Here is a 24,804-nt window from a genome sequence, read left to right as displayed (position 1 = left end):
ACATTTTGTATTTCGCCTCTAGTCACCAAAAGGTTAAGAATCATATTTACTTTGTTCTTTTTCCATGCAATCATCTTCTCAGCAGCAAGCTATAGGGTCTGGCACTGACAGAGGCGTGCCTCGCCGTGATTGATGGAGTGAGCCGCAGCCAGCTAAAAGAGTCCCATCTGGATTAGGTTTTAGGAGCAGTCAGATGTTGAGTGGGAGGTCAGTAAGGCTGGAATTTAGCTCCCCCTCCTTCAACACCCCTGCCATCTACACTTCTACACACATCACACAGACTATGCACGCCTTCATCCATAATTGATGCCTGCTTTTGGGCAGATGCTGCAGGGCCTGGGACACAAACAGCTGCTAAGTTTATGGAGAAGAAAGGGAGCAGGATGGTACAGCAGGTATATTGACTTTCTTTCTGCTTTCACCATGGCGTGGGTCTATCTAGTAGAAGGCTTCTTCCATTGCAAGCAGGCAAGGAGGCTTAGACGTGTTTAGCTGCATTCTGGAGGGAGATGTGGAGAAGGCAGCGGCGTCTTTTTATGCTTTGCTCGATCCATTTATCTGAGTTGCTTTTCCGACCAGCAGGTTTACAGAGTCATTTTGCATTTCTCTTCTTTGTTTCCATGCCCCGAGGAGAAAGACACTGCTTGGCTCATTTAACTACTGTAGGAGAGGCGTCCTTTGCATATGCAATGCTGTTGGCAGGAGCAATGGAACACAGGAAAACAAATCTAATACAAAGGCAATTTGTCAGCTAGAGGTAAAGGGGGCACCGGCACATAAAGGAGGGCAGAGCCAAGACGAAGAAAGGCATCACACAGATTTAAGGAACTGAAGTCTATATTGGGGGTTTAGATATTGCCATATTACACTTGTGATTGGGATTTTTTTTTTTTTTTTAAGTTTCGTGTTTGCTGGAAGCAGGCGGCGGGCGGAATGAAATATGGTTTTATTCATTGCAGTTTCTGGCTTTAAAATTACCATTCTGAGCATCGGAGAAGTCCCTGTAAAGCATATCATTTTCCCCCGTTTCAGGTTCGTTCGGGTTCACGGCAGAAAGGCAATAAACTATATTTAATACACTGCCACGTAATGCATATTTTGGAGTTGAAATGTGGTTTTCATTAAATTTCTGTCCAAAACATTTAGCAAATGCTGACTGTCTGCCATCGTTCGTTTTTTTCTTTTCTTTTTTTCTTTCTCTCTCTGTTGCCAGCAAGTTACTTTAAAAGGGCTTACAACCTTCCCAGCAGCTTAAGAAACCTAATGACTGAAGTATTTGAATCCCAGGAACACTGGGGAATGGCCTTCACTTGTAACGTACACACGTACAGTATAGACCTAATAGACAGAAATGAGACAAAACCTCAGCGCTCTTAATTAAATATTAGTTGTAATTAGCACTAAGTGAGAATTCTTTGAATATTAATTTGGGTCTCTTGGAACTCCTGCCAGTGTTAATGAGAAACTACAGGGGTCTCGGTAACATCTGCTTTATAACTCAAGGTAGAGCAGAAAGCCTTAGCTGAGGAGCACCTGCCTATTTCCGTGGTGTTCCCCTGTATAGTCACTTTTTTTTTTTTACAAAAGTCTGAATATTATTAATGTGTTGATTTAGGGCATTAGCAAGAAAAAGAGTAAAAGGTCAAGCATATAGTGTAGCATGCATGTATCTATTTATCTATCTATCTATCTATCTATATCAATTATCTATCCATCCATCTCATATCTATCTATCTATCCATCCATCTCATATCTATCTATCTATCTATCTATCCATCTCATATCTATCTATCTACTGTAGTAACTCAATGAGTTGCGTGCACTTGTCTGCAGTCCTATGCAAACTTCTGCTTTGTTGATACACACAGCATTATTTTATATTTTGTCGCATTGTTTTGCGATTAATTTGATATCCAAAGGTATTTGACATTATACTAAACCACATACAAGGCCCCTGTTTGCATTTTTACAACAAAATTTATAATAAAGAAAGTAATATATCAAACAATACGTGATATTGGTTAGCGCAATGTCGGACTTCCCTTGCTGACACTCTCTGAAGGGATGACCCGACATTACCAGTGTTAGGATAGACCTCCATATCTTTGGGCAGAGGTTGGCAGTGATGAGGATATAATGGATATTTACTTGTACATATACTCTAAACTGGGAGAGACTGATCAAAACTGGTGCAAAGGAAAAGTGTCTTAGTTGCCCATAGCAACCAACCAATCAGATTCCACCTTTCATTTTCAGAGGATTAATCTGATTGGTTGTTATGGGCATCTGATCCAGTTTACTTTTGCACCAATTTTGCAAAACTGCTTTAGGCCTTACTCTGGACAACTAAAGCTTCATATTTGTTCCATTTACAGAAATAGATCATAGAGTTTAACATTTAGGGGTAAGCTGGGATAAGGTGAACTCAGGACATCAAGGAGTAAGGTTATCAAGCTTTTTTGACAACTATGGTGACCATACACATCACATGAATATCAACTGAACCCCTATATTCTGTGGCCAACCATCTAATGTGCATTGGGGTGAACCACCTCTCCACCTGGTGATGTCAGGGGAAAAAAGGCATGGGAGATGGTGGGAAAATAGTCAGACATTTTGGATTTCAACGTGCCAGAATTTTTTTGCTTTTTGGGGATGAACCCCAGAGTTGTTGACTCAAAGCTGAATTACACAGCCAGATGTGGCCGACGATTGTCGGGAAGAAAGTGATCCCTCCAGGCAAATCCTGCTCACTAGTGGAGGAGAATGCTGCTATTACTTGTAGCAATCTCCTCCTCAGCATGGGAAGGAGCGATTGTTATGCCATCCCTCACCGTCATGCTATATAGTAGTTTGCCAGCAGCAGATCGTGATTAGATACCACGATCTACTGCCTGCAAACTATAATTTTTAGCAAGTCAAAAGATTTGGATTGCCCGATGATCGAGTGTTTGCTCATTCATCGGGCAATCAGCGGCAGTATTACACTACAAAATGATCGCTAATGAGCCTTCATATAAACACTTGTTAGCGATCATCTGCTGGTGTAATACAAGCTTTACTCCTCTCTCCCTATTGCTAACACACTCAGCCATATATTTGATGATTCAGGAGGAAAACAGTTATCTAAAGTCTATAACCAGGTTTACCAAGATGTATACAGGGGACACCAGAACATCTCCTTCCTCATAAAGAAGTACAATTCCAAAATGCCAAGCTCTGGGTGATCCTCTCTATTCCATCACTGGGATTCCAATTAAGCATATTTTCCCATATTAATTAGATGTTAATATTTATATAGCCATCTCTATTTTCTAGCCCAAGAGCCATATTTCTATAAATGATGATACATTGCTTAAGGAGAGATCTAGGAATTTTCCCATATGTTTGACAACATGCTGGTATTTTTGACACTGATTAGGCCCTAATGCTAAAAGCTGTTCATTCGCTGCAGAGTAAAAGCGTCCACATTTCGTGCAGTTATTAACACCTTTCTGCTAAAGACATCATCCTGATATTTCCTCATTGCCTGACATTCAGGCGCTTGTACAGTGAGATGGAGTCAGCTAATAGGGAAGTTTCCCTCTCATGTTTGAACCAGTCTATTTTCCATTTTTTCATCTTGCTATTTGCCGTAATGTTAATTTTCCACTTCTAAGTGATAAAGCTTTGTGTTCATCCCGCATACTCTGGGCAAGGCGAGTTGACCTAGATTTTTATGTTTCAAAAGCAACATTTTCACATGATTGCAACTGCTTTTGTGCTTTCATAATTTAGGCTTTCTGGCCTATTTCAAAGATCAAACTTCCTTGATAAAACAGAGTATCCCTAGGGCGCTATGTGAATTGTATTATATTTGTGAGCTCAATTGTTTGCAATTAAGTTGATGCTGTTAAGGGGGAGTTCTTTCTTGAATTAGAAATGTACGAGGCAATCTCCAGTCAACCTGGACGAATTCACTGAGCATGAATAAATGGGAACATGTCCTTACTGTAGAAAGAAGTCATTGGTTGTTCTGTTGGTCTGGTTAGTATTTGGGGTGTTTAACCAATGAATTTATGCTATCTGCTGATACATATGTGCTGGTTCAGATAGACCAAAAGAACAGACTCCAATCCAATCATCCAATATTTAGTCGATCTCTGTTAATTCTTCTGATGCCAAGAAACCAAGCTCAGTTACTCCACACTGAACATTCTCAGGATTTGCTATGCGTCATCTCTTTCTAGCTTCCCATTCTGGCTCAGGACCTCTTAGAAGGTGGTCCTAAACAAGGACCTCCCTCCGGTATATTCTAATAGGCCACATGGAAATGGGTTGTCTTTATGAGACAACCCCTCTAGGTTTCAAGGATTTCTGGACTGTTGTAACTGCATTGGTCTGAAACAGCCTGCACTGACACTCATCTGGATCCCAATCGCTACCTCTTTGACTGTCTACATCTCTAGCTATATGGGATTATGGTTGGTAGTCAAGAACAATTTCTGGACTTATGGAACTAATTTTATATCAGCACCAGGCAGGTGGAGGTTATTGCAGCTGGGCCAACGCTATGGGATCTACATTAATGCTCAACTTTAGACAAATGCCTCTCTATGAACAATTTTCTCAAACACAGGTCTGTACTGGTGGATATTCTCATGGCTTGCACTGTTTAGCTGCCTTGATGTAGAGTTCATTCTTGAGAATGCCTGTTGGTGGATCTTCAAAGCATACAAAAACTGTGCTTTGTTGAAAATGTGTGGCTATGTCAAATGACATTGCTGTAAATTTGTACATGTGTAGAGGCTTTCAGTTCATAAGAACAAACCTTGTATTGTGTATCAGAATCTATACTTAGTAATGGATATTTGACCCACATTAAGCAAGAAACTCTGAGGTCCGGTGTCTGATTTATAGTGCCGTTATCTATGCAGAGCAGTGGGTCGATTTTGTATTATTTATAGCATTTTTATGATTTTACCCAGTGATACTGTGTTCTTTTCTTTACAGTTAAATGCATGTTCTTACATGGCTCATATGCCATATAGTTTTTTAGCAACTATATTTACAAATTCATTCCCAAGCTCTTTATTTCTAATAGCCTCTAATAATGTTCATACTGTTAGCCATGGATATTAATTACAAAGCAGGCTGAGATTCGGCTATCACCTGACAATTCCTATGGGTTGAACCCTGGCTGAACTGTGTTTGGAGGAATATGGCAACATGCACAGCCAATCATATGAGTAGAATTTGTGAAGACTATGAGCTGTAATTGCTTGCTTTGGGCAACCAGGACAGTTTTAACTTTAGATGTTTTTTTATAAATCGACCCTGAATATCTTTAAGAATTCCCCCTTAATATGGTATGCAATATAGTGCCATTTTTTTTTATTCTTGCAGATTTTATGAGACAAAAACAACCTCTGATTAGAAAATGTGAGGTACAGAGAAATAGTAGGGTATGGGCTCATAGAAATCTATGGTTTTCTAATTATGGATCCATACATGAGGATGAGGATCCATGTGCAGGAGGAATGAGTCTATTATAGTATTCCGTGTTCTCATTCCATCCGTATATAACTGTGTAACCTTCTATGTATTATATACAGTTGGTACTTTAACATCCCTAACTGCCATTTTGTTATTTGTTTATGGTGGTGTTGGAAAAAGTGACATTGGTCAAATCAGTGAAATGGACATTTAATGTAGTGTATTGATCTGCACATAAATATATTTTCCACAGTGAGCACTATGTATTGACAGAACAATCTAAATTTAATTGCTTTTTCACCAAAAAAGCTGAGTCAGATACTGCTGACTATACTGCAGCTCTCCGCCTGTGACTTAATTTCATCTATACCATCAGTCTAGTTTCCGTTTGTGTATATATATATATATATATATATATATATATATATACATCCCTTTTGGATATCTCTCTCTCTCGATATATATATATATATATATATATATATTAGATGGGAAAAAAATTAATTTTATATATATGTATATATATATATATATATATATATATATACACACACACACATAAATCTATTATGCTTTTTTTTGTATTGTGTTGAACAGCTCGCAGTACACTATAGGGGAGATTTTTCAACAGACTGATGTTCCCATACTCCAGTCTTGCCATCCTTGATCTCCTGTGCGCCAGTTTAAGATGCGTCTAATTTATTAAGAGGGAGAGGCCTTTCCATAAATTAGGCACATGTCTGCCCTGCTGTATGCCAGAAACTCAAATATACACTGGCTAGGGGCTGGCATACAATTGAGCTATAACTGACGTAAGTTTTTGACGTAAATCCCACACAAATCCCTGATGCCTTTCCTTGCCACAAGTGTCGAGAAGCTCATAAAGTTGCAAATTATATGGGTCATCAGGATAGGTCATGGCAAGGGTTTGATGAACATTTGTTTGAAGAGAATGCAGTGCTCATACGAGCGCTGCGTTCTCTTCACTGTTCACCTGCGACATTACGGCGGCAAAGCAGTGTAGCTACAGCTGTTCCATCCCATTCAAGTGACTGAGGATAGGTAGTCAATATGACAAAACCCTTTAATGTATTGTTAATTTTTACTCGTTCTTACTCATTAAAGGTGCACCCATATGGGATGATAACCTATGAATATGCCACTGATGATTTTCCTCACACAGCAGTTTTTACAGTACCAGCAAAGTGGATGAAATATTATGAAATTTCATCCACACAGTGTAAAAAAACAGTCTGCAGTGTAAACTCACCTGCGGTGTGGAGTTATATTGTGGATTTCACCCTTTCCAGAGTGAAATCTGAAGCAAATACGCAGCAAAATGTGCAACAGAAATTCCACTGTTTAAGATCTGCTCCATGTGGCAGTACCCTAAGGCCTAGTTCACACGAACGTTTTTTTTGCGAGTGTACGGGACGTTTTTTTGTGTTCCGTATACGGTCCGTATACGGATCCATTCATTTCAATGGTTCCGCAAAAAAAACGGAATGTGTTCCGTATGCATTCCGTTTCCGTATTTCCTTTTTTCCAATCCGTTGAAAGATAGAGCTTGTCCTATATTTGGCCGTAAATTACGGGTCGTGGCTCCATTCAAGTTAATGGGTCCGCAAAAAAAACGGAACACATACGGAAATGCATCCGTATGTCTTCCGTTTCCGTTCCGTTTTTTCTGAACCATCCATTGAAAATGTTATGGCTAGCCCAATTTTTTCTATGTAATTACTGTATACTGTACATGGCATACGGAAAAACGGAAAGGAAACGGAAACACAACGGAACTCAAAAACGGAACAACGGATCCGTTAAAAACGGACCGCAAAAAACAATAAAAGCCATACGGTCGTGTGAACTTGGCCTAAGAATCTTCCATTGGTCGATTGCAGAACGTTTCATGGTCATAGCTGACCAAAGTGCAACAAGCAACAAAGTATTAATCCATCTATGGTTGAAGAGTTGGAACAGGTGTGGTAAGCTTAATGCTTGAACATTTTACCTACCCAAAAATATGAAACCTTACCTAGGGCAACCATGGAGATTCAAACTTTGATGTTTCTTGTGTAGAAATCTCACCAGGAGAATAGCTAGAGGTGGTGCAAAGGTGGCAGCTGCCTGCATGCTCTGGTGCATGAGGGGACCTTAAAAGCCCAGCTATCACATAAGAAGCCACCAATATTAGTAGCTCATCACTACTAGCTTTTACTGTATGGTTTTATTGATAATTGCAATTTATTTGTGATTTTTACTTGTCGGACCTGGCCAACTGAAGAGTGCTACTGTCCTTCCCTTGTATGTCTCTATGTACATTCTTCACCTATATAATGTTAGGCCTTTTTCCGACTGGATGACTAAGGACCAATGGTCTTGTAGGTTCAGTGTATCTGCAGAATCTTTTGGAATAATGATCATTTACTTGTGGGTACAGTACAGTCTGAATGGCTCCTTATAGTAAATCTGGTTTGAAAAATGTAATATATAAAATGTTAATTAACGTATGCAATATTTATGACCAAATGGCAGATAGTGCTTTTCCCCTGTGTATGCTATTTGTACTCTGGTGTGGGACTCTCTCTAGATATTGATCATTTTGAAATCTAAGTAAAGTAAAATCTTCATGAACATCTTGGTACAAGAACTAGATGAGCTTTTGCCTTTATACTGCTCACAATAAAAGTACCAAATCTATAGTAATACTGGAATTCCTGGCTGCAGTCGTTTCCAACTATAATACATTTTTAATGTGATGCAGAATTAAAAGGATTTTTACAGCAAAGCCAGTTTCGCTTGAATTGCGTTCACACAACAGAAGTGGTCTGCGTCAAATCCAGCCCTCTGTAGTATGTGAACAGGTGCACTCAAGCTTTTTGCTCACACCCAGGTAGTTAGTGTCCCTTGATTCGTGCTCACAGGGCCGACAATCAGACAACTGGTTCATATCCATGAACAGGTGGTTCTTGATCCCGGTCGGATCCAATGAGTAGATGTTTATCAATGGATTCGTTAGTTAATTTAGTCCAGGGCCATCTAGACTGGGTGACTGAGCTGAGCACCTTGTCCGTGCCACGGTGCGCACTTTTGGTTGTGTCAGATTACTACAGCCGGCTGGCGTGGTTTTGCAACCATTAGTAGTGCATCTGAAGTAGATTTCTTGGTGACCTTATCCACACCTGAGCGGTACCGCTGATCGTGGTTTTCTATGTGATACCTCAATCCGCCTCAGGATCCGTGGATAGATCTGGTCACTTAGAATTTTATATAGTCAGTAGGTTTCCTTTCCTCACACTTTTTGCATTTTTGCAAGTATTAGTTTTATCTAATCCCTATAGAGTTCCTTACTACAGTGAATTATAAAGCCAGTTTTAGCTGAAATCCAAAAAACATATCTTCTGGGATTATGATCCAAAACTGAACCTAGGTGTCCATGGCCAGGACTAAAATTAAGAATGGGAAAATATTGAGGAATTTTATACTATTGGTTGTCATTAAGGGAGTTATCCCATGAATAAAGTAATGAAATGATTATCAGACATCATGTAGAACTTGACAATCTATTTCTAACAAAGCTAGAACCAGCCTTGTACCAAACACTCTGCTAGATTTACTTCAGACTGATGCCTCAGGGGGTGTGTCCTTTATCGGGGACATGTCCTTTCAGCTGCAGATCTCTTCCTGTCACAGCTTAGGGGAGTGTCCTTTCTCAGGTCGTGTATCCCTTCTGCTACAGCTCTCTGTAACTGTCAGCTTCTAACAGTAGATACGGCTGATGGCAGTTTAAGAATGGAACTGAGCATGTGCGTCCATCTTAGCAAGGTGGATAGAGAAATAAGAAAAAGAACAAACAGCAGGTGGCACTATACAGATCCATTTTATTGAATAACTATGGCTATACTATATTCTTAATTATATGCAATTCAAAAAGTATTCATATCCATATGCTGGTTTAAAAAATGTACAATATTTTTTTTCTGGGATATCCCCTTTAATGTTACACTTTCGGTGCTATGTTACTTAATTTCTGAAACCTTTTTCATATTTTGGGGTTTTAGGTATAATAAATTAATATGTATAAAAAAGATATAAAAAATATATAAATAAATAGAACAATTGTGAGAAAATCATACATGAGCCAAGTAGCTGTATTGTTTTTGATATGACACTGGACTTTTTTGTATACCTTTATAGTATAGTATACCTATACAATACCTACGGTATACTGCATCTTTAGTTTAGTTTCCCTTAACAGATAAAAATTCTATAACTGATCATGCAACAATTTTTCATAAGAAAGATACATGTGTTTGCGTTCTGTGTCCGTAGGTATTACTCTTTTTATAGCAGAATGAATACATTTAGTCTAGTGGTATAAATGACATACAATACATGCTGTGTAAGTGCATCCTGGTGGCAATGGTGTAGGTGGTGCAGAAGGTTGTACAATGCCACTGAAATTGTAAAGGTCAAGAGAAGGAGGAAAGTATGTGATAGACATCTCAATGTGACCATTTGGCTGATGACTGACCCAGCTGTCACACACAGCCCGTGTCACGTGACCACACGGAATCTTTCTTAAATGGGGCTTGTAACAGATGGAGAGGGGAATCTGTCCTTACACAATGGTGTAATGTGGCTCAGCTGTTCCCATGGGGCAATGAAGGGTGAAAGATCTTTGTGCTGTAATGGTGTCTATCTTCAAAGCAGGAATGGGGGTTATTTAATCAATAATCAATACAAGTAGGGAACTAAATTCATTATCTCTCTACCAAGGAGATGGACACTAATGTGATTCAATAAGTCATACTTGCTGCTGCAGGTAATGATCACGTTCTGGATCTCATCTCATGAATGAAAGATCAGGGGGAACAGAATTTAGGTTATTTACAGCTCTGCATATGTTCGTAATGAATGCCTGGACCTGCAGAGAAAATATAAGTCAGACTGTTTCCTGACGGATCTCATTGATTGATAATGAGTACTGTAAACTATATATATATATATATACACACATATGCAGATGCAGCAGAGCTAAACTTGGCTAGTGTTGAGCGAATCGAAGTTCATGAAGTGGACTTCGATCCGAATTTCAGGGAAAATTCGATTCACCGCAGAGCTTTGTGGTAACTCGCCTCATCCATTTGCTCACAAAGAGTCCGCCGCGGCCATCTTGAATTAAGATCCTGCACAAAATCTCATGCACGGTGACATCACCACATCAGACAGCGTGATGAATTCATCATCCACCACACCGCCCAAGATTTCGCCCCTGGATCTTCAATCATGATGGCTGCAGCGAATTCTTTGTGAGCAAATGGATAAAGTGAGAATAATAAATAAAAAAATTCTAACAGATTAACCCCTGACAGTCTTCAATGCTCATCTCTGTTGCCGCAATAAGCGATAAACCTGGCATCTGCGGGGTTCAATGAAGGTGGGCAGCCACAGCACCCTCGCCGCTCCTCGTCATTGCGCTCGCTACTCACAAAGAAATGCAGGTGAAGCAGCCAAATCGAAGTTTTGAGAACTTCGCTTATCTCTAGTTGAATGGCAAGAAAAAGATAACTAACTTTTCAATGGATTTAAATGGCTTTTGTCACAAGTAAAGCGTGATAGCACTGTGACATGTTTAGCTCGGCAATATATATATATACACAGTATGGGAAGATTTATCAGACTGGTGTAAAGTAGAACTGACTTAGCTGCCCATAGCAACCAATCAGATTCCAGCTTTCATTTTCCTTTGGAAAATCTGATTGGTTGCTAGGGGCAACTAAGCCAGTTCTACTTTACACCAGTCTGAAATCTCCCCCTATGTGTGTGTATCTGTGTGGGTGTGATAGTAGGATTCAGTTTGCTAATTATCGCAGTACGACATTATAGGACACTACTCTCCCTGTCAAGGCCACCGACAGCAGAATTAGACAGATTTCAGCTTTAATGCAATGTAGAATCAATGAAGTGAAACTGCTATTTTACTAATTAGAGAAACAATGAAAGAGTAATAGTAAAACGGAAACGCTTTAAGAACTTTCTGTTGACAAAATTGTTGGTTTCAGATCTGAATACATTGATTACTGTATGTGAAAGATTGCAAATTGCTGGTGTGGAACGGAAAAAAAGCCAGTATCAGAATCCCAGTAGATGATATTAGTACGCCGAGGCCATAATTAAGCACTCATTTCTTTTAGATATAAAATGCTACAATGTTTCGCAGGCCATGTCATAGTGGTTAGATAAGTGCTCGCTTTGCAGTAAAGTAATGAGAGTTTAATTGCTACATTGTATGTCAGATATTTTAGACTTCTTTCCTTCAATTCCAAGCTTGAATTCCCTTTTCCTTTTACAATTTTTCATCTCGTCTCATAGCTAAAAGCTATGAAAGGATCGGGAAAAAGTAGGTTAATAAAGTCAACTAGACACACTTAACACGAACAACTGCAAATAATGACACAGAAGTGGCCTCAGCACCATGAATAACCTGTTTATAAAGTGCTGGCGAGTTGGCAGCATGCTCATTGTGAAGGCTGTTTCTTTGTAAGGACACAAAGCCAGCACCAGTGAATGAAGAGACATTGACATAGAAACACAGAAAACAGGCCTGCGACAGTACTACAGAAATGTACTTTCTCAAAGGCTTGCCATTGAAGTAAATACCCTTATGTCTATGGTTGTTTAGTATTCTGTAGACTTGTCAGTAGCTCATTTGTAATTGGGAAGCACGCTGATGCTGTAGTACTGATGTCCTGGCATCAATTATGATAAACGATGTCGATCAGCTATGTCCTGTTTTTAATGGATACCTTCTCTAAGAGTATCCTGAGCTCTAGGCTTTGCCTACTGACCTTACAGCATTAGCAAGTGACTTCATTGGTGAACTGGCTAAAGGTGGTCACACACATTAGATAGAATATGGTTGAACAGCAGTTAAACAAGCAAACATCTGAGGAACATACATTTTGTAGACATGGTCATACGCATTTTATTCCATATTGGTTGTTACAGTTGTTCAAACTGGCCATACATGGTCAACGAAAATGGGCGATGGATGAAAGATCTTTGGGGACATTCTGTCAAACAAACGGTAGAAAATAGGAAAGAATGCGGCACTCACCAAAAATACTCTTTGCAGCTTTATTCACATAAAAAGGTCAGCATCATGCGGGCAAAACACAGCAAGACGGCAACAGCCGTTTCGCGCTTGTTGCGCTTTTTCAAGCCATCAGTGACTGAATCAGCGTGGTTCATAAATACTCCCACACCTTCGTCACTAATTAAATGAAGGACACATGTATGAAGACCAATCAGAAGACAAGGCAAACAAAACAAAAAAACACACATAAACTACTAATACTATAAAAACCCTGCTTGGTTGTTTATATCATTTAACCCCAGAGGGCCCATGGCTCCACTTTTTATAATCCAGGCTGCTTCTTTCTGGAGTAAAATACGACCTCTATCACCACCCCGTATTAGAGGTTGGACAAATTCAATCCCTGCACATTTTAAAGTGCTACTATTACCTCCATGTATTTCATGTACGTAATCAATCAATCTAGTAGCCCCAATCCTTGTCACTATAGATCTCCTGTGTTCTCCGACTCTGATGTACACCCATCTAATGGTTTTACCAATGTAGAACCTCCCACAGGGGCAAAAAATTGCATAAACTACAAATTGCGTTTAGCAAGAACATCGTGGTTATGTGCACTACTTCATATGTGAAAGAAGCAGAAAGCCAATTGAAAAATGTAAATGTATATGCGCCTCTAAAAAATGGTGGAGAGAAATAATAAATCGGAGATTTCAGTGGCTTGCACTTTTGCTAACCTCTTCCTCTCAGTTTTTGAGGGGAAATACATATTTACAGTATGATAACCCATTTGTATGTTACATCAAGACTTTTTTTTTTTTTTTATTCATTGATGATGTGTTCATCATTTGGATGGGGACCACCATGCAGTTTCATGAATTCATAGAGTACCTTAACACTAAAAACCAGATGAATATGCAATTCACGACTAAGATTAATTGTGAGGAGTTAGAATTTTTGGACGTTAAAGTGGAAATCACAGGTGGCACCATTCACACCAATATATATAGAAAACTGACCTCCACAAATTCACTGCTGCACCACAATTCCTTCCATCCACCTCATGTAAAGTCATCTGTACCATATGGCCAATTTTTGAGACTCAAAAGAATTGTCAGGTAAGGATGAATATTTTGAGCAATCAGAAATACTAAAAAAGCTTCTCTTGCAACACGGCTATCTAGAGAAGGTAATTGATAGAGCATATATAAATGCATCCATCCCCCAAGAGGTTAACCCTAGGTCGGAAGCTAAGAAGGATAGGGCATTGTTCACATTTGACTACTCCCCTATGGCTGTCGCCATCATGAGTGCTATTCTTAACAATTGGCACATTTTAGCACAGGATAATGTCTTGAAAGAAAAAACACAATGTACTCCTATTGTCAGCTTTAGGAGAAGTAAAACAATTAGGGATGTCATTGTGAGGAGTAATTTCCAAACACCAGAACGAAACTGGTTAGAAAAACGCCCCCTAAAAGGTAACTTGGTATGCGGTCACTGCTCCATGTCGAAATACATGCATAGAAAGAGATTTTTCAAGAGGTACTGAGTGTGTGGTCAATCAATTTATCTCTTGCAAAACACGATTTGTAGTTTATGCAATTTTTGGCCCCTGTGGGAGGTTCTACATTGGTAAAACCATTAGATGTGTGTACATCAGATTCGGAGAACATAGGAGATCTATAGTGACAAGGATTGGGGCTACTAGATTGATTGATCACGTACATGAAATACATGGAGGTAATAGTAACGTTTTAAAATGTGCAGGGATTGAATTTGTCCAACCCCTAATATGGGGTGGTGATAGAGGTCGTATTTTACTCCAGAAAGAAGCAGCCTGGATTCTAAAAAGTGGAGCCATGGGCCCTCTGGGGTTAAATGATAAAAAAAACGACCTAGCAGTGTTTTTATAGTATTAGTAGTTTATGTGTGTTTTTTTGCTTGTCTTGTCTTCTGAATGGTCTTCATACATGTGTCATTCATTTAATCAGTGACGAAGGTGTGGGAGTATTTATGAACCACGCTGGTTCGGTCACTGATGGCTTGAAAAAGCGCAACAAGCGCGAAACGGCTGTTGCCTTCTAGCTGTGTTTTGCCCGCATGACGCTGACCTTTTTATGTGAATAAAGCTGCAAAGAGTATTTTTTGGTGAGTGCCGCATTCTTTTCTCTCCTTTGTTGCAAATACTACTTGTTTTTTATGCTGAGCACCACTACTACTCACATTTGATCAGTGCAGCACCAAATTAAATCCCACACCTACAGCAGTGCCGACCGTATCCTCTACATTACTACATTCTGTCAAACACAGATCTGTTTTCCACGAACACGAAAAATTTTAAGCATGGTCAATTTTGTTACTAATGATTAGTGGGCGAATTGAAGGATCCAAAGTGGAGTTTGATTTGAGGTTTAGGAAAAAAATTATTTACAACAAATCTAAATTTCCTCGTGCTTAGCGGTAACGAATCAATTTTTCCTAAAAAGGTGGCTGAAAATAAAAGGATTATACTCGCCAAATCCACTTGATCGTGGAGAGGCCATCAGCTCCCATCTTGATTGAAGAAAACCTAAAGACCTGTGTGTGACCAACATAATGACATGGTGACGTCTTCACACTCACCGCAGGTCCTTTGTGGGTTTTCTTCAATCAAGACAGGAGCGGACGGCGGCCTCTCCATGATCAAGTGGATGAGGAGTATATATATTTTTTTTTAACCCTGGTTAACTGTCTGGACACCTGAATGTGAGTCTGAGATGCCACAATCAGCATTGATTACAACATCTAAAGGGTGAAATGACGGGGAGCAGCGCGATCCCAGTTAGCTGTCATTGCGCCCGCTTCATACAATGGAAAGCAATTAGTGAGTAAATCGTAACTAATTTATTGATGAAGTTTGGCGAAGCTGCCCAATAAAATATTTCAAAACTTATCTCATCTCTACCGATGATAATGATCTGTTTTGGTTGAAACTTGAAACCCTATGTTCCATTCAATTTGATATCTGCCAGTGAGGATAAGTAGTTGAATCCTTAGGTCCAGCGACTTCTTAGCCCAGATGGCAGAGTGACATACCTGGAGTTGTAGTCGTAGGGGTTGTCCCCTGAATAATGTAAAAAGTGAAAATCATACATGACAGCCTCTTTCTAATAAAGCTAAAACCAGTCCTGTACCTCACATGGATCCAGAGATCTCCACATGCATTGCTCCAATTGTTCTGTTAGATTAATTTTAAAATGGCAGATTAGGGTGTGTCCTTTCTAAAGGGCGTGTCCTTTCTCCTGCACCTGGTGGCAGTTAAAGGGTAGAACTTAGCATGTGCTTCAATCTCAGGGAGCTGGACAGACAAATTAGAAAAAAGAGCAAACAGCAGGTGGCGCTATACAGATAGATTACATTGAATAATTCAGTCGCTATAATACATTTTTAATTACATGCAATTACAAAAGTATTCAGATCCAGGTGTTGGATTGAAACATGTAGAATATTTTTTATGAGACAACCCCATGCTTGGAATGAACTAGAGACAACATATGGCAGCCAGGAGTATATCATACTCCTCATTATTACCTCTAGTAACCCTAAGCAAGTAATAGACCACCAATCTTATGAAATTAACTCTACCTCCCTTTAAAACCATAATTACTAAAGTGTTATGTAAGCTACAATAAGACTTTGATTATGCTTATTTTCCGTGTGATATGTCTAGTAGGCAGCTGCCTAGAGCACCATCAAGTGAGGGGGGGCAGAATTAATATTAAATAAATAAGAATGGCCTAGGAATTGATGGGAAAAAGTGCAACAGGGAACTGTCAGATGAATGATTTGGAGACCGATGGGTGGGTGGGGGGTGCATTTTGCTACCACCACCTTGGGCATCAGCAGAGTCTGATGCACAATATACACATTGAACTTCTTGGAAGGAAAGATATTCCACTCCACTTCACTAATGTAGTCAGTAATCTACTTGAAATAGTGCAGGCAGATTTGAATGTCACTATATATTGTCATAGATATGTGTAATAAATGTCCCGAGAACATTTCTGGCAAGAGGAACTGAGGTCCAGATGGCGTACACTGCTGCTAAGCAAGATGACACCTTAGCTAAATACACAAATGCAGGACTTGGCTGCTGGGAATGACTTAGGATCTAACATCTCCTTCCCATAAAAATTAATTCGGACTCTTCTGCTCTTTCCGATTTGAGTGCTTCTGTCGCGGTTTGCTGCACGTAGAGGTGTACAAGTGTCTTATTTAACATGTAAGAAGATAACTTAAGAAACTCTATTTCCTGGTGAAAAATCTATTTCCTGATGGCTGCTTCTCATAGTCGTTTTATATGCTTTATACGCTAGGTATTTTTGGCACAAAGCTTCTAATTCTTTCACGTCTACTCCTGCGCCGAGTAGAACAGAATTCGAAAAATCGAATAAGGTCAAAGTCAACGAGCGCGCACATTTTTAATTTGGAAAACATAAAAGACATATGTTTGATTGCCATTTTCCTAATACTACAGGATAGTAGAATTACATCCCTTCCCCCCTGAAATCTGAACAGCATTGAATATCCTTTACCTTAATGAGCACGGAAAATGTCAGCAAACCTGCGCAACTGGAAATGTTATTATTAGAGATACGAAGGCACAATGGATGACTTTATTATGGCAGTTACCACTGTCGATACCATATAGTAACTTGCTCAAATCTCAGAATTTCTGCCAACATCCGTATAACATTTGTACTCGACCAAATTAGAGTTGTATTTTAATATCTTAAGGGTACTTTCACACTTGCGTTGTGAGGATCCGGCAGGCAGTTCCATCGCCGGCCAGATCCGTAAATCCATATGTAAACGGATATCATTTGTAGATGGATCCGTCTGACAAATGCATTGAAATACCGGATCCGTCTCTCCGGTGTCATCCGGAAAAACGGATCTGGTATTTATTATTTTTACATTTTTAAAGGTCTGCGCATGCGCAGACCGGAAGTCCAGATCCGTCAATGCGGCAATTTTAATGCCGGATCCGGCACTAATACATTTCAATGGAGTGTTCGGGAATTTTGGATGGAGAATATACTGCAGCATGCTGCGCTATTTTCTCCTGCCAAATACCGTAAGAGTGACTGAACTGAAGACATCCTGATGCATACTGAACAGAATGCTCTCCATTCAGAATGCATTAGCATTCAACTGATCAGTTATTTTCTGGTATTGAGAACCCAGGACGGAACTCAATACCGGAAACGAATTACGCTAGTGTGAAAGTACTCTAAAACAGCCAATTTTCTCCAATAAAATAAAAGCATTGGAAATGACTCCTATTAATATGGCTTGACGCTGGTGTAACTTTGTATAATAGAATTATCAGCTTATGTTCAGAAGCAGAACGTATGCTGCAGACTGCGGAGACTCGGCACAATATTGGACCATTGACACAGCTGTACGTTTTAACTTAAGCTAGTGGTTTATGGAGATTTTATGCAGGCATGTAAATGAGGCTTATCTAACCAGGCGCATATGGTGCTCTTGCTTTGTAATATACAGGATTTCTTATTAGCATTTGGTCTTTACATACTCACAAGCTGGTACACAGATGCAATAGGGCCATCAATGCCCATGTCCTGTATATATCTTAGCTATGTAGAAGATAAATATATTTAAATGAGCTGTACAGTTTGGCCTACGCTGTTTAAATAGGCTTTGTATGTGTATATATATGGATGCTACGTTGTGCTGTACACTTGTGCATTAACGTCTAGTCTGTAGGCCCCGTGAAAGGCTATTATATAGGTGCAGTACTTACCTTGATCACTATGGACTTCACACTTATACAGCAGTCTAGCACTGTAAATAGTCTTCATTTTGGCTTAAGATATTGCTTTTATACAAGTTTTGAAGCGTTCCCCAACAAGGATACATTATAAAGTGAGCTGCGCTGAGCCTAATGCACCTGAATTCTGGCTCAGTTTGCGTAAATGCCTTGTGCCAGTTTAGTTTGTGTTTTAGACATTATTTGTAAGTCACTAGGCAGTGCCTAGAAAGGGCCATAGCTTATAGAAAAGGGGGCAGTGACTTAGGTAAAGGGGATAAAGTAAGCCGACCAGGAGGTGGAGGAGAACGCTGTAAAGATGCGCCAAATCCATCATACAACATCGGCCACTGTGATGGATTTGGCGCATCTTCTGCCTCCCTGATCTAGCTTGAAATCAAAATTTAAGACAATATTAATAAATCTGCTCGATTGTGCTTTAACTGTGTAATATTTTGTGTTGCAATTGATGCTTAGCTATTGATGTGCATTCTACATCAGACGCGCACAACCATTTCAGGTCCGAAGGTCGCATTATCAGATTGAACCACTTCAGAGGGTTGTCCCATCTCGCTGTTACTAAGGAGAGATGAGACTAAATAGTCCCATCTCGCCTTAGTAACAGTGAAATGAGACAACCCCTTTAACATCAGAGATATTATTTGCATATTAAAATAGATAGTATGCTAGTACTACTGCCAGGATTCCCACCTATCAGGAGAATGGGGGTCCCCTACTTCCCTGTTCACACTCCAGAATTGAAGAGACATGCAGCGCGCAACTCTCTCCATTGCATTGTATACTTCAAATGTTTCACTGCTCTCATACTCTACAATGCATATAGCCACATTTATGGACGACCTTACCACTACATCTAGTCCCACCCACAGAGGGGTCAGGAGACCCCCATTCTGCTGATCTATGAGAGACCCAGAGACGACTGCGCAGCGCAGTCCCTGCTCCCACTTGTATATAGAAAATACATGTGAGCAGCCACCAGACCCAGACAAGTATGCCCTGACCAAATGGTTGGGGTTGTACAGAACAGCATTGTGGGTCACTCACGAACCCGAGCCACAGGTTGTACACTACTTCTCTACATACATTAATCTCTGCATTGTACTTACCGAACCCAATCACCTTTTATCCATCTAATGCCATTTTTAGTTGCAGTTCCCAAATTCATCGGCTTTCAGGGACCAAACTCTACCATAAAATACTGTACTTTGGGGTTGCAGAGATGCTGAAAGTTTATTGTTACCAAGATTTTAGATCTTGTACATTGATTTGGACTGTGAAAAATTAAAATATATAGGAACTTGGAGCTTATATGTAACCTACAGCTTGTCAAATATATGTTTCTTTTTAGTAAGATTACTAACAGACAGTGGGGACATCTGCTGGAGCTCTTATGTAATCATTCTACGTATTAAAGGTGGTCGAGATCTTATACAAGAGCTAAAATTAAAATACATTTAGTTCGATGTTATATACTTTTATATAACAGATGATACTTCTATTCTTGTGACAGGTCTTTCTGTTCCCATCTGGGATACTATATATCCACCATCTAATATGGTGTTTGGCTACAGTATGTAACCTTGCTACATATAGTATGATGCTTAGGGTATTATTCTCAACATTTGTAGAGCTTTTTGAATAAGGGATGAATTTGATCCACTTGCTATAATTTCCATAGCACAGCATTGAAACCGAATGATTTCAATGGAAATCTGTTCACATGCATATCCTTTCTACTTTTAATTTTTGTTGATCCATTAATGTCAGTAGTGGACAGATATTTCCAGGTAACAGTCCTCCTCGTGACAGGCCCATCTTCTGAAATCCCACCAATATAATTTTCCGACAAGTAAAGAAATTCTTAATACCGGAGAATACTTTTAATGGTGGCTAAAAGTAATGCTGCTTGTATTTCAAAACCGACCTTGTCCATTGGTGATCCTCTTGAAGCTCCCATCTAAGACCTATGGCCTTTAAATCTTGGAGCCCAAATTCCTCCCTAGGGTCAAACATTGACTTATAGGATAGTTGCCTTATATCTGGTGGCATTAGAGGCAGCACTGGTTAGAGCTCATTTGCATCCCTTTCTTCTATAAATTAGAATGGTGCACCACTTGGATTTAGGATTTTGGCTACAGAAGTGGCTGTTATATCACATGTAGGCACGGTAGAATTGATGTGGCAGGCATATTTATTTTTTCACAGAAAATAGAGGTGATTCACCTCCTGAAAAATCAATGGAGAGGAGCATTGTGATCAGTTACCTTTTGACTACTTTCTAAGGCTTCTTTTTACTGCATCTGACTTTATAGCATAAAGGACAGTGATTACAGCAGCAATAATCCAATAACAAAGCTTTAAATGGAGCCCTTTGTAAATGTCATGAAATCTCTTACTCTGTCATTAGTGCAATAATTTCATGTACAAAAACGATATATATATTTTTTTTATAGGAGGAATATGCATATTTTTTGTGATAAGGCAAAATTAGAACTTGAATGTGAAAAAGCAATATGTGAAGTCACATCTAACATCATCTCAGCCAATTCATCTGACTAGCTGACTAAGCGGTTCCAGAATGATATTTTCTAATTTAACTTGGCCGTTTCTCAAAAACATTATATTCTGGATCATTCAGAGTCATAAATCTTCTATGCTGAAAGCATAAAACTGGAGTGGTAGATGCAGTTTTTAGTTTTCATATAAATGTTTATGAAGTATGTGGATTGTGATCGACTGGTGTCAAATCTGCGTTAAAATATATTCGTAATCAAATATTTACATCAGCAGGAAATTACAATGGGTCTTATGTATGCCTAACAAGGAAGGAGATGTCTATTGGCCAATTACAACTTTTGTTTTCTACTCCTGCTAGTGAGCTGGAATCTCATTGGCCATTTTGGGCAACTTCTAGTAAACAGAAATGAATAAATAACTGAAATGTACTAAAGCGGGCATGATTTTTGCATTACATTTTTGTACCGGGAGGTGCACCTCATATTAGTGTACAAAGCCATCCATTTACACTCCAATATGACAGCAATGACAACAGACATATAGATTTATCAAACTGGTGTAAAGTAGAACTGGCTTAGTTGTCCATAACAACCACAGATCAGATTCCACCTTTCATTTTCGATAGGAGCTGTGAAAAATGAAAGGTGGAATCTGATTAGTTGCTATGGGCAGCTAAGCCAGTTATACTATACAACAGTTTGATAAATCTCCCCCATCCTATTTATTTGTGATGACATTTATTCAGGTTGGCATGCCACTCCAAACTACAAAACTGTAATGTTCACCATGTCTGGGGTCACTGTTGAGGAATGACAGTAGGCTACCGACCAATGCCAAGTGGTACATGGAACCATTCACAAACAAGTGTCCTAAACAGAAAAGTATTGGAAAACTTTGTCAACTTGGTGTAACGTTAACACCTCCCCCTTTTGCACACTCCAACATTTTGTGGAATTGCTGTTAAAAAGAATGTTCTGGATAAAAATACATATTCTTCCAAATGCAGCGCCACACCTCTCCACACAGGTTGTATGTGGTACTGCAGCTCATCCCAACATGAATGGAACTGACCTTCAATGCCAGGCACCATCCTGATGTGTTGCTGTGTCTGACAAAAATAAGTAATGTTTTATCTTTTTGGACAACCCTTCAATACATTTCCTTATCTTCCTGCATTCTGATGTATATATGTACAATATAATCAGCAGTCACTTTCTACTCTGTGAAAATTGAGTCAAAAGTGGAGTTGTAGCTTTCAAAAGCATCTACATTTCTCCTCTGGTCTCTGCAGATTAACCCCTTGCTCTTCACAATCAATACTGATTGAAATGTAAAGCAGGGAAACAAAGGAAGGGCTTTGGTAGTATGTGAACAGTGAGCTCTGGGTCCTCTGAAAAGACTCTATGGCTGTATGTAAAACAGCCAATATTATCCACATCTTATCCATTCCCATAGCGTTTATACTTATTAACATATAGTAATCAGTAAAGGACATGAAAAGAAAAAATGAGTGAGTGTTTTTTGTTTTGTTTTGTTTTTTGGGTGGAGGATCTCACTACAATGCAAATTATCACAAATTATAATCTAACTAGTATTTACCAACAAATACTTTAAAAAATTACTATTTGCCCATCAAAATTAAAGGGGATGTCCTCTATTTTAATATTGATGACCTATCGTCAGGCTAGGTAATCAATATCAGATCAGCCGGGGTCTGACTTACCATTGAAGTGAGTGGGACGGCTGAGCTGTAATTACACTGCTCATCGCAGCAGGTAAACAGGGCAGAGAAGGCTGCGCTCATAGGAGTCCTGCTTTCTCTTCATACAGCTGATCGGCAGGGGTGCTGGTAATCTGACCCCTGCTGATGTGATATTGATGACTTATCCTGAGGATATGTCATCAATGTAAAAAAAAAGTCTTATACATTATATAGAATACTGGACCCTGGAAAGGTACACTATACATTTAGGGGCACATTTATTAAGACTGGTGTTGTAGACACCATCTGCGCCTAAAATCTAAGCCCAAAATACACCTAAATTAGGCATATTTCAGAATAGTAAATGGCCGCCTTACTTTTTATCTGTGTCCTTTTAAGGAATTGATCAACACGGTGGCTCAGTGGTTAGCACTGGTGCCTTGCAGCGCTGGGGTCCTAGGTTTAAATCCGACCAAGGACAACATCTGCATGGAGTTTACATGTTCTCCCTGAGTTTGTGTGGGTTTTCTCTGGGCTGAGGAATATAGAAGTGCTATATAAGTGCATAAACTAAATAAATATGGACACAATTATAAGAATGCAATGGGTAGATATACTAAAGGATCATTCAGATGTGCTAACCAAGCAGGAAATTATTGAGAAGGGCCTGCTCCTCAGTGAAGGAAAGAGTTTTCACAAACAGAAATCTCCTCCACTATATAGGGATGAGCCATCTTGTGTCCTCACATAGATTTAGGCTAGTTTTACAGCGCGTTCCTACGCACTGTAAAACGCTCAACAGCCAAAAACCAATGTTTCCCTATGGGCATGGTTCTCACCTGAGCGTTTTACAGCGCGTACGAACGCGCTGTAAAACGCCCTATGCCCCAAGAAGTACAGGAGCTTCTTTGGGGCGTATTGTTGCGCGTATTGTGGCAGTTTTTCATTGGATGCCTCTGTGGTTAATTACACAAATGCGCGTACTACGCGCGTTTCCAAAATACAAAAATGCCCCAAAATACGCCTCAAAAACGCCCGATAAAAAGCGCTTATCGAATACGCTCAGGTGTGAAACCAGCCTTATTGTTTCTGGGCAGCTGATCATTGTTCACACAGCACAACCTGCTGTCCAGAAATGATGATTTAACGTGCTGCATGAAAGCCTATCATTTCACCCAAGTGTTTTCCTCACTCATTGGGTGATTGGCAGTTTATTTACACTGGCAGATTACTTGGAATGAACATTCGTAGTAAAGTGTTCCCGATAATCTGCTCGACAATTGTGCGGTGTAAATCTGCCATAAAACTGGCAATCTTACAGGCCTCTTAATAAATTTGGCTCATTTCCAGGCAGTCCATGCGAGTCCTATGAGCCGGTGTATCATTTACCCCAGTGATAATAAATCTGTGGGGCTGTGGGAGGCCAAACCCTTCCGCTAAGCTCACAAACTTTCCACGTCAGTTTTGAAAAGTGGTAAGAGAAGTGAAAAGTCACAAATGATGGTACAAATATGCACTCACTCCTTTTCATAGAGGACAATATGGACCAGAATGTGTGCGTGGCCCCATAGAAATGAATGGATCAGTGTGCTATTGCCAAAAATGTGAATAGAGCAGTGATGAAAAATACTGGTGTGCATGAGGCCTTAGGAAGAAATAAAATTTCAGTAATTGCTCTGTGGTCTCTTTTGCATAGAAACAGTAAAATGTTAAACATTAGCGGCGCGCACATTCATTGAGATACAATCCGATTGCCTTTGAAATATTTATATCATCCATTAAATGTCGCGCTTCAGGTTATTCACTCACAGACAAAACAACTTGTTTACCAAAGAAATAATCTATGAGTTTGAAACATAATTTTCTACTGCAGTCATAAAGGCCACATGCTATTGTGGTAATAAAGACTATGATGTACCGACGTGACTTTAGGGCTGCCACCTGGCACATGAACAACCTGCGATGTTCCTTTACTAAGGCCTTGAGACATAATTAGGGAGAATTCGACTTGAAGTGAGATTACTCAGATACCTATTTAAAGGGAACCCAAACTTTTTTATGCAATAAAAAACATTCCCTTACGGATTTTACTGCAGGACTTTCATACCTGGAAATGGATCTCAGTGCTCCCCATCTCTCTTCTTGTGATAATTAGATCAATATTCTAGAATTATT

General features: G+C 39.5%; 1 protein-coding gene and 1 long non-coding RNA gene across 6 annotated transcripts in view; one reads left to right on the top strand and one right to left on the bottom strand.

Annotated features, from left to right (window-relative positions):
- The first annotated feature begins 241 nt into the window (after window positions 1-241).
- The window catches only part of RBFOX1 (RNA binding fox-1 homolog 1), a 363,548-nt gene continuing 338,985 nt past the window's right edge, over window positions 242-24,804 (top strand). For 4 of the 5 annotated variants that reach the window (XM_040440372.1, XM_040440369.1, XM_040440368.1 and 1 more), the window contains exon 1: window positions 4,413-4,618. In XM_040440372.1, coding sequence (XP_040296306.1) covers window positions 4,493-4,618 — 126 coding nt within the window. In that variant the 5' untranslated portion in view covers window positions 4,413-4,492. Of the gene's footprint in view, window positions 396-4,412; window positions 4,619-24,804 lie in introns of those variants that run through there. The other variant, XM_040440370.1, reaches the window with a different exon arrangement.
- LOC121008077 lies at window positions 6,209-23,157 on the bottom strand. Its single transcript, XR_005780512.1, has 4 exons — window positions 23,043-23,157; window positions 22,869-22,874; window positions 21,277-21,281; window positions 6,209-6,220 (listed from the first exon to the last, which is right to left on the bottom strand). It is a non-coding gene; the product is annotated as an uncharacterized LOC121008077 (long non-coding RNA).

The sequence above is a fragment of the Bufo bufo genome, chromosome 7, assembly GCF_905171765.1.
Source record: "Bufo bufo chromosome 7, aBufBuf1.1, whole genome shotgun sequence".
NCBI lineage: Eukaryota > Metazoa > Chordata > Amphibia > Anura > Bufonidae > Bufo > Bufo bufo.
Note: the sequence above shows the minus strand (reverse complement) of the source record. Positions and strands in the feature narration are given on the sequence as shown.